Source organism: Contarinia nasturtii, unplaced genomic scaffold (genome assembly GCF_009176525.2).
Source record: "Contarinia nasturtii isolate CC-2019 unplaced genomic scaffold, AAFC_CNas_1.1 Cnas_scaffold_129, whole genome shotgun sequence".
NCBI lineage: Eukaryota > Metazoa > Arthropoda > Insecta > Diptera > Cecidomyiidae > Contarinia > Contarinia nasturtii.
In genome coordinates this window covers 13,225,548-13,242,778 of record NW_022197486.1, presented here as the reverse complement: position 1 = coordinate 13,242,778, position 17,231 = coordinate 13,225,548, and the positions used below count along the sequence as shown (strand labels likewise).

At 36.6% G+C, this 17,231-nt stretch overlaps 1 protein-coding gene across 4 annotated transcripts in view; it reads right to left on the bottom strand.

The window, feature by feature from the left end:
* Positions 1 to 280: 280 nt before the first annotated feature.
* Positions 281 to 17,231, bottom strand: part of LOC116347873 (CUGBP Elav-like family member 2) — a 63,697-nt gene continuing 46,746 nt past the window's right edge. For 3 of the 4 annotated variants that reach the window (XM_031778651.1, XM_031778644.1, XM_031778671.1), the window contains 2 exons: positions 2,273 to 2,413; positions 281 to 665 (listed from right to left, as the gene is read on the bottom strand). In XM_031778651.1, the coding sequence (XP_031634511.1) occupies positions 400 to 665; positions 2,273 to 2,413 (407 nt within the window). In that variant the 3' untranslated portion in view covers positions 281 to 399. The remainder of the gene's footprint in view (positions 666 to 2,272; positions 2,414 to 17,231) is intronic. The other variant, XM_031778662.1, reaches the window with a different exon arrangement.

Genomic DNA, 17,231 nt, shown 5'->3' with positions numbered 1-17,231 from the left:
AATTTTCAGATGCTCAACAAGTGAAGTGTGTAGTTAAGAATTAAAAATTGTGAAAAAAGAAATAAAAGGAATAAAGTAAATAAGTAAAATGTGTATGTGTGTTGGTTAAAGAATCCATCTAAGCGAATGGATTGGTTTGTTAAATGTTTCCACGGTGAAACGTGGCGATTCTGGTATGTGATAGTGCATGTTTATTTTCTACTAATGGTAAAAAAAACATTGTGTGTTGATTCGGTTGTACGGATATTAGCTGACTTGTGAAAATCTCGGGTTGTCTTTGTTTTGAAAAAAAAAAAATTAATGTTGTTGATTTCTTCCTCCTTCCTTTCTCTCTTCCTCTCTCTATCTTTCGCTGCTCTTAATTTCCGTTGTTCAGCATCACCGTATAATTCGCATCATTTAGTAAGGCTTCGAGGCATCTTTTGGTTTTTTCAATTGCACTTTCAGTCGTTTCGTTCCAATTTGAAAACCATGCATTGCTTTGATAGCAGCCTGTGCCGATTCGTGATTATCATATGAAACAAAACCAAAACATTTGGACAAATTCGTTTGTTTGTCGATGAACACTTTGGCCGAAATCACTGTGCCAAATGGCAAAAATGTCGATGCCAAATCCGTATCGGTGAACTCTTGTGGCAAATGATAAATAAAAAGATTTGCAGCATCTGCTTTCCCATCATCATTTCCACCCCGCCGACGTTGTAAATTACGTAGCGCAACAAGATGAATCAATGTTTGTGTCAGCAGCCACATCACACATCAAACGCAATCATCGGGACGATGGGAAGCACGAGAAAAGAAATCAAGATGAGCGTGAGCGGTCCAGTAGAAAATCAGCATTTAAATTTGGTTGGTTGATTGTGTGGCGAAATCAAGTCGTTGTAGACATGCACAAAAGAAAAAAGAGAAGAACAAAAAAAAAAACGAGAATAAGAAATACATTCAAGTGAATTAATGAACAAAGAATAGAAGAAGAAAAATTAGAAGAGAACAACAAAAAAATGAGAATACGCCATGGCCGAAAAGACATCAGCGAGCTCGTTGAGTTGGTTAATAAAATCACATTTTTTTTTATTCGGTTGGGGCAATGTTTAAGCTCGTGGAAAATCCGAACAATTGTTTGACATTAATGTAGCGAGCGTGTTGCAGCTACAAATGATGAAAAATAAAGAACAAACAGAGGCGAATGGGCAAGTGAGCGCCAACGCAGCGCGCATCGCGCACCACGAGATACATACAGCACAACGATAACACTTAGAACATTTGAAAACATCGCAATTTCATGTGTTTAAATAATTTGATCATTAGACCAACGATACGAAAAGAAAACCATAAATCGGTGAACATTAGGGGTGAAGTTTGTGTATGTGCAATACGCGAAAGCTAGCGCTAATGCTAGCAAGTCGGAAAAATCATTTAATACATACATATTCCACTAATTCTTCTTGGGCGAGAAAACAGCTACGAAAACTGAGTTCGCGCACATACATACACACAACCACGAGCATAATAAATTAATTTTAATTGTTATTTGTTTTGTTGTAACTCTCTCGGCACAAGTTTTCACTTCGTTTCGATAAGCAATACCGGAATGAAGCCGGATTGGCAATAAATATGAACCTGATGCAGAACATGGTTTGTTTTAGGTTCAATTAGTTTTAGTACTTAAAGTTGTTAAATTTATGATTTAAACGAAAGCATCCAGATGGATCTATCGTTAATTTTGGTAATATTTGGTTGCCATTTAATTTTAATGCTCCCGGTTCATTCGTTGTTTATTGCAACGGTTGATGTGACTTGCATTTGTCATTGACGGTGACGGTGACGGTGTCGGCGGCATTGGCGACGGGCGACTCGATTTTTTTTGTTCTCTGTCTCTTCATTAAACATGTGTGAAAGGATGAGTGAATGCGTGTGTGTCTGTCTCGTCTGTCTCATGTGTCATGCATTTTCATTCGTAAAATGTGTCGATCTAGTTTGTAAAATGCTTCAACTCTTGGGAAATCGATCGATTTAACGATGAATAGATCAAACTGCATGCAAATTGCAAACGCGATAATTTTTGACGATAGATATATGGTAGAATGAGAGTGAGAAATTGTGACAATTCTCGACAACAAAATATACGAATCAAATTTTACCAATTCTATCTCACTTATTCGCTCCCTGGCGTTGATTAACATAATTCCATGTTCCATTAAAAATGATGATTATGACGATTGCCATTGTTATAATTTATAAAATAATTGCTACGTGTTATTTGCATACTTACCTTCTATTTGTTTGCCAACGAGTGCATTGCCAGCGGTAGATTGTAGAGAAACATTACCGAGTGCAGACGTTGACAATGCTGATGTTGCAAATTGTGGCAGACCGGCTGATACGTATGCGGCTGCCAAATTTGGATCGGTCCCTGTGCCATTATATAGTATCATTCGTATATATAAATTTTTTTATTTCATTGGTAGTTTTTTTTCCGTGTTGTATTATTTCGACGTTCACACAGTGTTACATTTCGTTTCATTTGGTTGAAGTCGATGGGCGCGCGCGCGCGAGTACGATATATATGCAATTTATATTACCACCAGTAACAGCACAGCAACAGTCAAAATTCCAATGTGAACCGGGCGCATACAGGATGGTATGGATGATGGTAATTACATAGAGAGCATAAGCGATGATCCAACCGTCGAACAGCAGCAGAGCATCACAGCAGCAGCCAAGAACCAAAAATCAAAAATTAAGCGTCAGGAAAAATATGTGAACCAGCATTTTCCGAAGCGACAGAGAAAAAAAGAAAGAAAGAAAAAGCATACACAAAATTATAACGAATATAATCCATATTGCAATTTAATGTGCGTTGATTGTCTTTTTCTCTACAGCGATACATTTTCAAGCCCACAAACAGACACACACACACACACGCGCCAAAGAGGATAAAGAGTGTGAGAGACTTTTTGGTCTCTTGGTTTGTCGGCATGGATATGTGGGTGTGTGAGTGTGAAAATTAAATTGATGCGCGCGTGAGTGCCAGCTGACAGACCAACAAAACGAAATTACGGCAAATACATTTATATTTATATACCATTTCCATTGGCAAGCTTACTTTTCGGTACACATTTCGAAATGCTTAAAATGCGTGAATAATAATAACAATAATACAATGCCAACTGCTATAGAGCTACTGTCAGCCAAACAGTCAGCCAGCCATCCAGCCAGAGGCTGCCGCGCTGCCTATTTCTAAATACATTTTTCGCATCACAAGAAATGAATATATATATTAGATATATAGTACAGAGATATACATTTGGTTTTTGGTTAATCATTTTCAAGTGAACGAGGGGAGAAAAAGGACAAAAGAGAGTGAAAAAAAAGATGAACAGAAGTGTGAAAAAGGTTCGAAACATTATTTTATTATTTCTTTCTTTTTTTTATTTTGTTTTCGTCATCTTTTCGCTTTCTCGCGCTCGCGTTTCTGCTCTTTATCACGGCTGTTTGCCGTTATTTTATTCTTTTTTTCTTGTTCGTGTGTTTTTTTTTTGTTCAGCTGTTATTGCTGTTGTTGCTTCGGTATCGTTTATACAAGGCGAAGAAGGGAGGAGGATTTTTTGTGTGAATAGGCACAAGTTGAGGAAAATGACTTCGAATACATAAAGAGAAAGAATGAGAGAAAGACATCTCCAACACCAACTTATTAAACTTTTGTCTATTCTTACTCGAGAAACGATTCTTTTCTGTTTTTTCATTTGTTTTGAAGTTTTCTGCTCCGCTTTTTCTGTTATTATAATTTTATTTAGTGAATTTTCTTTTTTTGACTATACACATGATATCTATATCTATATGCACAGTTGGAGTGAATGCAGGGTTGCAAAAACAAATATATAAACAGTAAAACTCCGCATTTTATCAGCCACATTTTCGGAATTGAATCAGCGAGATAGAGAAAGAAAGTAAATGTATTTTGTGCTTTTCTCCGCTTCCATTGAACGGAATAAAGAAATACATGCAACAAACCGACCAAGTCACACTCATTTGCCTTCTCTCTCTCTCTCGATCTCTCTCTCTTGCTCTCTTGAGCATGCATAAAGTGAAATGTATACTTTGTTTGCTTTAGATATTTACTACATGGTGATACAGAAATCCAAACAAACACACATTTCGTAAGGAACGCAAATATAAATATAATGTAAACGTTTCGAATTGAGTAAAATGTGTGTGCTTTGGTTATGTGGTATATCAGTGGTATTGAGGCGAAAGCTGAACGAAAATACTCTGTGTAAAGAGAAAGAGAGAGAATGAGTGCGCGGACAAAAGCGCACAATTCGGATAAACATTCTGATACTGATGCCGATTGCGAATACATTAAACGAAACAATTCGTGCAGAAACAATGGAGATTATATTTGAACTATTTTTTTCCCTTCTCTGTCATAGTTATATTTTGTTTGTGTACTGTGAGTGGTACAAACAAATCCACATGCACACATGGTATATATATTATATATGTGTACTTTGTAAGTGAAAAGCATCGTAAAACATTGGCACTCACTTTACCTGTGGAAAAATTGCTTCATCGTGTATTTTGCAAACATACGCGTGTGCTCTCACATGTAAACATTGTAGAACAGAGCACAGGCAAATCTCACTATCTCTCTATACGGATATTCCGCATTCGAATAAAAATCGCATATTCACATTTGCTTTAGAATACCGTCGTCGATTGTCGTGTGTGTATGCTTTGTATGTGTACATGTGGCATCATCATCCGGCTATTTCATATGAAACCAGAACGAACAGCAACTGGCTGAATGAAATGTACACAAGCCGAAAAGTATACAAACCAATTCTATTATTTATTTAAATTAATGCGTTAATATTTCAGCCAGAAAGATCCATATATGCAATAGTGTAATACCAAACGATAACTTGCTCAATGAAAATACTAACCGAACGAATGAATAAGAGCGAGACAGAGACAGAGAAAGCGAAATTTTTTTTATAACAAATACACATGCATCTAAAGTTTACATTAAACGCAAGCAAATACTTGCTATTGGTTCTGGCTCATTCAATCCGAATGTAATGGAGATGAATCCAGAATAAAAAAGACATCAGTAGCAGTGGCTGTGGCAGCACAAGCAGCAAGTAAGAACAAATAACAGTGAAAAGGAGCAAGAAGAAAATTGATGGGAATGGACGAACGAAAAAAACCTCAAGCATAACTGAATGATCGGCTCACAAAGGAGCCACATGAGTAAAAGAGAGTCAGAGAGCGAGAAAATTTGATGCCATGCAAAGATGCCAAAAATACCGAATAAAACGCGTTCCCAACATGCATTAAGGCCTATAAGCTTAGCGCACAATTCAACGTAACGATTCGGTGTGCAAAAGCTTGGGGATTACAGTACTTTTATTTTAGCCATTCGAAATGGTATACATTTTTATAGGGAGAAAATTCTTTAACTCTCTTTGCTGATACTTTTTTCCTCTCTCTCTCTCTCTCTCTCTCTCTCTCTCTCTCTCTCTCTCTCGCTCTCATTCCTTCACTTGCTGTGTAAAATTTGTTTGTTGCTTCGGTGTTTGGTTATCTGTATCGTTCGCAAGTCCTGTTGCATGGCATGGCATGGCATGGCATTACTACCGACTACTTATTCTTATTGCTTTCGCTTTATTCTTGTGTTGTATTATGTGTTTTTGAAAAGTGTACATTAAAAAGTTTACTTTATTTTTTTATTTTTTTCACTTCTGCTTCGTCTTCGTCGGTGTCCCTTTTTTTATCCATGCTACTTTGTCGATGGAACAGTTTTCGTTTCCCGATATGTGTGTGCCGATTTTCCGTACTTTCTTTCTGTCATTGTTGTTTGCTTTATTTTTTTCATTCGGTTGGCTTTGCCACTGAGGGTATGTATGGATGTGTGTTTGTGTGCGAATACTTTAGCATTGCTCTTCATCTCCTTTAATTCCTTTTGTATTTTTTTTATTTATTTATTTATTTATTTATTTTTTTCACACATACTTTTCTCTCAATCTTATTTCCACCCGATGAAGACAAAGCATGATATGTGTGCAGGGTGTCTATGTGTGTATGAGAGTGCGAACAACGTTTTTTTTTTTCAAAAACTTGATGAAAATGGGATAATTAACAAAAAAGCGACAAGAATTACATCAACAAATAACCGAACATAACAAACAAACACATACGAGAGTGGGCAAGAGAGAGAGAGAGAAAATGAAGATGATGCTGATCATGACGACGATGAAGAGAAGATAAAGAAACACGCATAAAAACGTGAAAATACATTTACGGCGTAACAGCTTTTGGATTTTCTTAAAACATATAACAAATCTGTCACAACTTTAACAAAACCTCATGCACACTTTATGCAATATTTATGTGTGTGTGAAAGAGGGCGAGACAGAGAGAAAGAGATCAAGGGAAAGAGTGTGCACATCAACGGCTCAAACCAACGACTTTAAATCCAAATGTACTTTTAACAATTCTTGTGTGCTCAGATAGAAAGATGAAAGAGCCATCGAAATGCGAAAGAAGTAAAATTGATATATAGCGAGAGGGTAAGCAAGACGGTGTGCGAATTTTCGCGCAACATACAGATAAACCGATTGGATTATTATTTGTTTGACAGGCACAAATAGATAAAATAACAAATTATAAAAGTGAGTTATTTCACCGGAAAAAGTTTTTCAGAATTGCAAACGTAGAAAAAAACAACAAAAACACATATATACATACATTTTATGTGTGGAGCAAATATTAATTCAGGCGGTAGAGAGTGAAGATGCGAGAAAAATTGAGAATATGTGAAAATGAGAATGAATTGTTTTATATAGTACATGGCGATGAGGTTTTGCTCAAGTCGGGGTTTTTTTCGCTTCGAAATAATACGGCCTTAGTCATATATGGATGATGTTAAGCTTGAAAATTCGGTGAATTTTGGCAAATCGAATAGAAGTGTATGAAACGTTGCGGTGTAAAAAATATCTCTACGCTCGTTGCAAATAATAGTCAAACATAATGATTTTTTTTTGCATTTGCAATTTTTGTTCAGAATCCGAATATGTTACGTTGCACATAAAATTTGCAAGAAAATATGAGCTACATTTCACCACAACGATTCATATCCATGTTCATATATTCATTCTCGCATTTCATTTACAATTGGCATTGCCACAAAACTCTCCATCATAGTGTAAATTCTATTTCGATATATTTTCTGGGTAGTTGAATGCTTGTGCTGCTTTTCACTTCGACCACTGTCTCATTGCGATTTGTTTTACCTCCATTACATTTCTTCTTCTTTTTTTTTGCGAACCCCCACTGTTACGCTTCTCACCGCCGCGCTCGCTTCTTTTTCGTTTTGTTTCTCATTCAGCTAATGAAATATTTCGCAGTGAAGCGCACATATTATACGGTATGTGTGTACAAAATACACGAGAAAATTCTGGAGCAAAAATGCAATAGATAAATATTTTAACAGTTAATTAATTCAACAGTTCGTCTTTTGGTTGCACGTTGTTCGATGTGGTATAATTGTGAACTGACACACGCGCGGCAAAAAATGCGAAAAAGAGAGCCAACGCGAACAAATTAGAGTTACATATTTGAAACAACATGGTGAAAAACAGTTCGATTGGCCTGACAGTAGCCAAATTAAGCCAAGCCAAACAAAACCAAACCAAACCGAACCGAATCATTCAATAACAATGGTGCAGAAAGAATACATAACCAAAACTAGTAATAGTAACAGCGTGAACCGAAATGTGCTACGTCGGGAAAGGAGTGAGGGAGCTCGCAAATACACTGTGTGTGTGTGTGTGTGTGTGCATGTTTACGATTTTGATGATATAAATGCAGAGGCGACAACCGCATGAGAAACATTTTATAAGTGCCTCATCGTCATATAATATACATTAACCGTTGCGCGGGTATTAATCGGGCGGAAAGGAAATCGCACGAATTATCATTGAAATTTTCATGAATTCGAGCGCGGACGTGGGCCCTGACGATCGACGACGCGCACATATAATTCCTTGTATTTTAGCTTAAACCCTGAAAATTTCATTTGATCAAGAGAGTTTGCATACAAACAGAAAAATGCCAGGCTATAATGCATTTAATTGCATTTGCCGAGCGTCGCGGTCAACCAACACCAATTCTGTACAATGTATACATAGATACATATGGTTTATAGAGACATACACCCACCCATACGCATACACCGATTCATGCGAATATTGCAGTGTAAATTTTAGATTTGGTTCAACTTTAACCACTTTTGCTTCATTTATTTTGTAAATTTTTTATTTAGTTTTTTTTTTGTTTTGTTTTTTTATTTTGATGTCGCGGCATGTGTGCATATGAACAAATGAATGAGCAAGCAGTAAATATGATGCCAGAAAATTAAGCCATTCCGCTCAATTCGAAACGCAAAATGGTCGCGAACACATGAGCTAAAAGTGCATTATTTTCTCTCATGTTTTTGTTCTATTTTAATTTGTGCCATCATTTGAGCAGATAAGACTTGAAATGAACTCGCCAGAAATGCGATGAGCTGATGGGTAGAAAATGCGATGGCTGTCGTTTGCCGTAACATTTTGGATTCACAACAACATATCTACGATTTCTGTCATTTTTCCGCGGAAAATGTCTCGTCGTTCCTGCAACCAGCGTTCGCTTTATTCCATCGTATTTCTCTGTTATTTTATATTGGGAATGCACTTTTTTATCCGTCTCGTGGCTTCTTTTTTTTCTTTACTCTTTCCCTTATTCAATCTGCATTCGGTTTTGAAATTTTCTATATGTATTGAAATTGACTATTTGTGTCCTTATGGAATTATACAATTCAATATTAAATTATGTAGAAATGTTATACGCTTTGAACATTTGAGGATAAAACGAATAAACAGAAAGAACAGAAACAGCGGAAAATAGAAAAAAAGAGAGAGATAGTGAACGGAAAAAAACATGAACAAAACGTAAAATGCCTGTCTTTCTCGACATCCCATATGCATTACATTTATGTGAGTGTGTGTACGATTTGAAGCATTTCGCTTCAGTTTTCGGTTGTTATCGCCGTCGAAATGATAAAAAAAGCGTTCGCGATTCATATATAAATAGCATATATGCAAGCATTTGTGTGGGTAAACAATTGACGATGCACGTAAAACGTATTCGTAAAACCTACTAAAAAATGTAAAAATTGCCTTCAAATCATGACGTATGGAAACAATTTTAAAACCGATACACCAAAATTGGTTTCAAGAAAATGAACGTTTCGTTATTCGCCAACCGAGAAAGGGAGATATATAGAGAATGAGAATTACAGAAGAGAGAACGAGAGAGTTGAACCCAAATAAACGACATCGACAATAACGGCGACAATAATAGTCGCGCGTTCCACACTCACACACACACAGTATCAAACAAGCCGAAATGCGATGTACGTACAACATCTACTCTATTGGGGAAGCGCGTATATTGAAGAGGATGGGGAGGTGGAGAAAAGAGTTTCCAAACACGATACGACATAGTAAAAGAGTGAAAAGAGATTGAGACGGACAAGGGAAGATGGGGGAGAAGGCAAAATTGAGAGAGGGAACGAGTGAGTGAGATTGTTGGGAAATCATCAGAAAAACGCGAGCGGTTAGAGTGCAATTTATATAGTTTATAGATGGTGAATTTTGTATCAATGGTAAATGCAATGGGTTTTTCATTTGAAAATACAACAAATTTACAACGAGAGAAAATATGCAGTTTACGAATTGCAATGCACCGTACGCGATGCATGTAGTGCAAGAACCACAATGAAATTTTTATTATCGTATATCATCGTCAACACGAGCACTGCACATGCTAAAGCACACACACTAACAATAGAGTTGAATTGTACCAAGGCGAACATATCGATATAGAAAGAAGTGAAAAGAGAATATCAACACTCACACACATTTGTACATACAAAGCAGGCTTGGCTATGCAGGAATGAGAAAAAGTGTGTGTGTATCTATGTGTATGGCCAATGTTCAGCCGACGATTTCGCGAAAATTGACTAGATTTTCGAAAGAATGAGAAGCAAAATGAAAATAAAAATTAAAGACAAAACGTGAAAAAATCTCACGTATCGATAGCTGGTGCAAAACATATAGAGAACTACCCAGAAATAGATAGAATAAAGTGAGACGGAAAAAGTATTGGATCTTTTTCAAGCGGCCAGTATGTAATGCTATAGTTAGCGCACAGTATTCCCATACTCTCATGACAGACATTCGATAATATTCGGCTAAATATATACCATACTACTATAATTTCTCGCCATGCACATCAAAGCGAACTACGTGCCACGAATCGACCACGTTTTCGATACGAAGACAATCAATACCGTTGAAAATTTAATATCAAACATTCATCATTTCAGGGAAAAACCGTTAGCAAACCCAAGCCACCATAGCGACGTTACACGCGCGCGCTTCCCAACTGTGACTGGTCACCAAATCAAATAAACAATGAACAAAAATAAAAACACACGCTCCAGAACTGAATTCAAATAAAAAGAAGAGAAAAAAACGATACATTACCAAACATGAAACATCGATTCGGTGCAAATATGAAATGAGGGAAATATAGTTAGCGGGAAGAAAGAAGTAAATTCCATGAACTGGACACGACGAGAAAATTATTTAAGTTTGAATAATTTAAAATATGGTGGCGTCTTTTGGTCATATTTGTTTGCCACACTGATGGTTGTCGTTAACGATTTTGTAGCAACATGTTTGTATGTGTGCGCGCGCGGTCTATTTGCTTTGTCGCAAATGATATGCTTATGCAATTTTAACGGGTTGGAAAATCGTCTCATTCACTCTCTCCCTCTCTCACTCAGTCTCTTTTTTTTGTTCAGACATCATTTCGAATCGATTTGCCTTCTGGCAACAAATTGCGCTTTTTAACGATTCTAACGATTCAACGAACTCAATGAATTGTGTTGTATTCGTTATATTTGGCGTTTCGAAAGAATGGAAGGACAAAAATCGAAGAAGAAAAAGTACAATGAGCTTTTGCAACACTAATAAAAATTGGTTGGTCTTAAAGTCGAGACGAAGAGTCATTTTGTTCGAACGACACATCTTCTCCCCCTTTATCTCTAACTCTATATCGAATGTTTCCATGTCTGTATTTGTGCGAAAATTGATATTAAACGGAAATAGAAGGCTACTCTTTTCCGAAAATAAAACCAATCCAAATTAAACATTTTGCATTACCAAATATTCATTAATTTTATGTTTGTAATATTCCATTTAAATTTAACGTATTATTCTGTTCACATTTTTTATCTCTCTCTCTCTCACTCGCTCTCTTCATTCGTTTGTTATTTTTTTTTCATATGCAGTTGATGTTACTGTTCGTTTGTCATTCTCTTTTTCATTCGTGCGATCATTCAGAGTGAGCATGTTTCTTTTGCTTGCGCTGCATATGCCATGCAACTGCAATCCAAAGTTGAAAAGACTATTGGACCAGGGCAAAAAAGCTAGCCATATGATTGTGATACAATGACATTCCAAACATACAATGTTGAAATTTTTACAGAATATAAAAAAAAATTACACCATCTCTCTCTTTCTATCACATTTTCGCACTTTGTGTCCGTCTTCGTCTAATGAAATACACAATGGTTCTACAGAATTCACACACACTTTCATGCATAAATTCCACCAAATATTTGTAAATGCGAATAAATTAAATTGCTGTCTGTGAAAATGAATATGAGCGAGAGAGAAAATGAGTCGTGGCAAACGTAAAATGGACATGAGTACGTATGGTTGGATGTGTCTCTAACGGCCAAGCACAATGAATGGACAAAAAGAAGAGAGAGAAAAAAAGTATATGAAGAGACCGTGTGATCCTTATGGAAATAATGAAATTATTATGTGCAAAAAGCAATGCATTGATAAATGAGAACGAACAAGTGAAAAATGGCAGATCCAATTGCGTTTTTTGTTGTTGTTGTTGTTGTCGTCGTCGTCATTGAGTTAGCGTGCGTGCATTCATGAATGTGGTAAAATTGCGAGCTGGTTTTCAAGGGTCAATTTTAACTTTGCAAAAATTAGCTTGGAAATGCAACACAATGTCGTACACTTTGTCGTTTGAGTTTCAACGGAAATGAAGAGAAAAAGAGCAAGACACACTCACACACATACAAACAAAAAATGTGTGCCGAGTGAAAAATGAAACAGAATTTGATTATATTTAAGTGCGCTCTCTGACCAAAATAGCACACATACATATATACTATATATCGCGCAAATTTTCTGCTCGTTTCTCTTCTTTCTGGCAGGAATGGCAATCTTTTGGATGATGAAAAGTGATTTCTATCGTTGCATTGTTAAGTACACATAAAGTGCATTTGCGTGCATCGCATCGGCCATAAGATCTCTTCCTTGATTAATGGAGTCGAGTTTGTTGCTAGCAAAGACATGATAAAGATGACAATTAAGTGACATCGCACATAATACACGGGCACCAGAGATAAAGAAAGACAGTGTGCCAGCCAGGAAGCTATTAAAACGTATTATGCCACTGTCCTAACACATTATGTATCATGTGGCAAAGATGCTTGTTTGCATCGGCAACATCGACTTTAAAATCTCTTGCTAGCTCGTTCTTTTGCTTGTTCACTTGCTCCTTCTCTATACATCTCTACATCTCTATTCATCTGACATTGTGTGTGTATGCAAGCGTATGAAACTTTATTTATTGTTTTGGCGAAGATGTCAACAAATGAGAAGTATGTCGTTGTTTGTGTGCATGAGTGTATTAGTGCTCGTCGTGTCTCATTCCCATTCTTGAATTACACTGTAGTTATTATATGGAAAATGATATGCATGTGACACTTACGCACAAAAGAAGACAATTAAAGCGGTTCAAGACGTTTTGGGGGTGAAAATTGAATACTGATTATATTACAATTTATGCACGCACATAAACACTTCCTCTTTCATCGGATGTGGCGAAGAGAGAAGAGATGCCTTATTTGCAGCAATGTGTATTCATAAATGTGAGATCGTTTGACTTTCAATTTACGCAATAATGCAACTGTGTATTTTATTCGGATGATGTTTAAAATGAATGCTTTAACGACAATTTCATTTGACGGTATGGGTTGACGCTTGAGTTTTTTTTTATTATTCGTTTGGTTGTTACATTCAAGCTCATACTCTTTCATTTACCATTTACGAATATGCATTCACATTCAATTTCAAAAACATTTATTTGGAAAGTTAATTACACACATGTTTTGGAAATAACTTTCATTTGCGAATGCAATCATGTTGTTTAGCACTCTATATTTCGTCGTCTCGTTTTTTTTGTGTGTGTGTGTATATATATGTGTCGAATGCTATGTGAACTTTGCAATTTGCACAAAAATATATGGGGTTATTTGGTGAAATTGTTTTTCAAATAAATATGAGCTGCGCGCTATGGAAAACGTGCGCTCATTTTCATGGTGCAAGAGAAACGATCGTCATTTGCATCGTCGCTGTTGTCGTTGTTATAGTTCGAAGAAATTAACACTTACACATATAGACAGAAAAAGCACGCAACAGAGAGCAAAAGCGAGAAACATAATTTGATAAATCTATAGACTGGCGGCAATGGTGTTTGGCAAAAGGCATACGTTACGTGCCTCACACATTTTCATTTTCACTTTATAACCAAATACACACATCGAATCCCGAAACACATATTTGAAAGATAGTGTAAGAACAACAGATACACAGAGAGAGAGAGAGAGAGAGAGAGAAATAGATTGAGAAAAAATGAGAAAGAAATGTTTATGCATGCGAAATCGAAATAGAAACAGTTGAATATCAAAGTAATGCTTAGTGATGATTTTAGCGCTGGCGCGACCACCCACTGACATAAGAATAAACGAGAAAGATACGGTGGAAAGAGAGAGAGAGGGGGAGAAATAACACCAAAAAAGGAATAGACTTTTAATGTAAAAGAGAGAATGAGAAAGAGAGATTGGTTGACAACATGGAATTTAATTAAATTGAAAGAAAAACAACAGAAAAACACGTACGCAGTAATTCGCAATGTTGTTTTCAACGATCCTTTCCATTTCACCATTATGAGATTTGTGTATGTGCATGTGTCTGTGTGTGTTTATGTGTATAACGCTTTTGAGCTGTTGTAAAGGGCTACCCATCCTAACGTTATACTCTTTTGCAAGTGCATTTTTGTACGCTATTTTCCACTGACTTTTCTTTTCTACCGGTTGTCGTTTTTCGAATATTAAATTCTTTTTGCACTGCATTCTCTGAACACTCGTTATATATGTATGTGTGCGTTGTTTGGCTTTTATGCAAAATGTAAAATTGCAGCAAACATTCAACCGGCTCATTCTTGAATTACGAATTGAATTTACCGTTGATGGTGAATATGGGGGCAAAGACGATGACGACAACAGCAACGCAGAGAAGTCAAGGGATATAAAGAGCAAACTCATATTCCTATTTCTTGTTCTCCCATGGAAATAATTGCAAATATTTCAAATTAAGAATCAAATAATGAACAAGGTGAATTGGCGTTTAAAGCAATGAAAAACATAAAAAAATAAGCGTAACAAAGGAAGCGCCCGCCCCAAGAATATAACAATCTAGCACAGAATGGGCTAGAGTTAGAGCTAGAGCAAATGAGCAGGAGAGAGTTAAATGTGATGAACGAAGTTCGCACGGCATTGTTCAAATGTTCACATTCCATTGTACCCCATTTGACACGACATCATATTGTCGGTCGGTTTGGTAGTTAGTCAACATCTTCTTTTCCATTTTTGCCTGCTAACATTTTTCCCACGTGCTAACTCTATATAAATTCCAATCTCGCGATTCGCTTCTCTTTGCACCAATATTTTTTCGTCTTTGGTTGTTGTTGTATTCGTTGGCCTCACATTCTTGGTATGCTTTGTTTCTCATTTTCCTCTGGTATTTCGACGCAAACGGTGATTTTCGACGATTTTGTACAATTCAAAAACGGCGAACAAACCATTCAAAGCAGAATTTTTTTATATGCTGAATAAAAGAAAAAACAACGACGACGTCAACTTCGAACACCGAGAACTTGTGTGCCAAGTACTTGGATTTCCACTTCCCACTTTTTGCCAGTGCTCACATTTTATGCACAGAAAAGAATGATTTAATGGCCCCTTCAATTATGTAGGGTAGAGGGAAAAAAATGTTCATTTATACCAAAATGATTAAGCCAAAACTCTTCAATGTTTTCTGTAACCTCGTCAACGTTGCGAGCCCATCGTATTTTCATTTGTCGTTGTTGGCACACTATTTTCCTCATACATATTCACACATAAGCTGATAGAAGAGGAGTAAGAGAGAGAAAGAGACAGAGTCCATTTTGAGTGAAATTTTTCTCGTCTTTCGTTCGAGGTGAAGTACACTTGAATTTGTTCACAGGCTTCGGTTTAAGATATGGAGAAAAAAATACAAATCGTTCGATTCGGTGCATCGTCCTCTTGTACGAAAAGAAAATCAAGCCAAAAAAAAAAGCACACAGACAAAATGAAGTAAGATTATGGCAACTAAAACGACATCGAAGTATAGAGTCATAAATTATTGTCTACACTTCACCCGTAGAGAAAGAAAACAACAAAAAATACACATACATCGATGAACTTTTCCAAAGTTTTATGCTTTTGGTGCAAATGTGTACGAATGGTGTTGGTTATGTTGTCAGAATAAGTGGAGAGAGGGGGATCATCAATGGTCTTGATAAATAATGATTAAAATGCTTGTTGAGCACGCATTGTGAACATTGTGACATGAGATCACGCGGGAACATAACGACAGTGAAAATGAATCTGAAGCAGAGAGAGAGAGAGCGAATGGGAAAGAGTATGAGAATAAAATCACACTCTGTGTACAGATTCCAATAATCTTCGATTGTTACTCGTATTTGCTCATTTTGTTCAGTACACATACTCACACATATCGAACAAAAGCTATGAAAACAATAAAATACCAACTGATTATCGAGAGTGTAGATGGAGTGGAATGTGTAATTCAGGCGAAACAATAACAGCCAACAAAACATGTTCGACATCGCTTCTGCGGATTTGATTAATTGTCAGCTATTATGTATATTGTGTGTGCGTATCGTGCCGCAGCCAATTGATGGTATTTACAATTAAAAGGTTAATTAGCACCCTGTATAGTATGAGAGAAGGCGCACAGCAAGCGTACGAGAGAGAGAGAGATTGACTGACTTTCTGTCTCTCATTATGAGTGTGTGTGTGTGTGAAACTGATTTTGTACACACAATTTTCGTTTTGTTTCAGCCGCTCATTGTGTTTCATGGAATATTTGTAATTGGACCATAGTTTTCGATCTCTGCCACACTTATTCAAATGTGATTGTTTATATACGTTGTACATTTCTCGTTCTCCCTGGCTGCCGGCAATGTGTACATTTGTTCGTTCATTTTTTTTGTGTGTATATATGTCCATAGGCTGTGAACACCATCGGGGCACAACCAGCAAAGCCAAGGAATGAGAAGCGTATAGCATAGCACAGCGCGCTCCTACTCTCTCACATTTAAAATGCTCGCACACAAAACATACCTCAATAAAACATAACAACCTGAAACAAAATGGAACAAAATATACAATAATTCGTCCATACATATAACGCGAACACAATTTGAAACGAAAATTTGCCCATGATATATTAGTCTTTCCACTTTGTGTCCAGTAATTTACGATTTATCCATGAAATGAAAATGTAAATGTTTTATAGTCGACAGAGGTTTTTGTATGTATGTGGCGTCGCGTTGCTGGTGCTGCTGCTTTTTTATCATTTGGCCTCCCTTATTTGGGTTCTCTTTTTCTCTGTATTTGACTTTGGCGATATGAGGTATGAGCTCTCGGGATATTTGAAAGTATGTGCTTTTTATACCCCTGATTTGGGGTATGAGGTCGAAAGCCAATTTTCGTACAATTCGCCATAAGATTTTTTTTTTTTTTGGTGGTGGTGCTTTACCCTATGACAGGCTCTTCTTAACATTGAGCATGTATAAATTGTTATAGAATAATTATGTTTGATTTGCAACAACAATGACGATGGAAGCAACAGCAGCAAGCAATAACGGCATTCGACAGTGAAGAGAGTGGGAATGAGAGAGAGAGAGAGAAGGAGATAGAAAAAAGT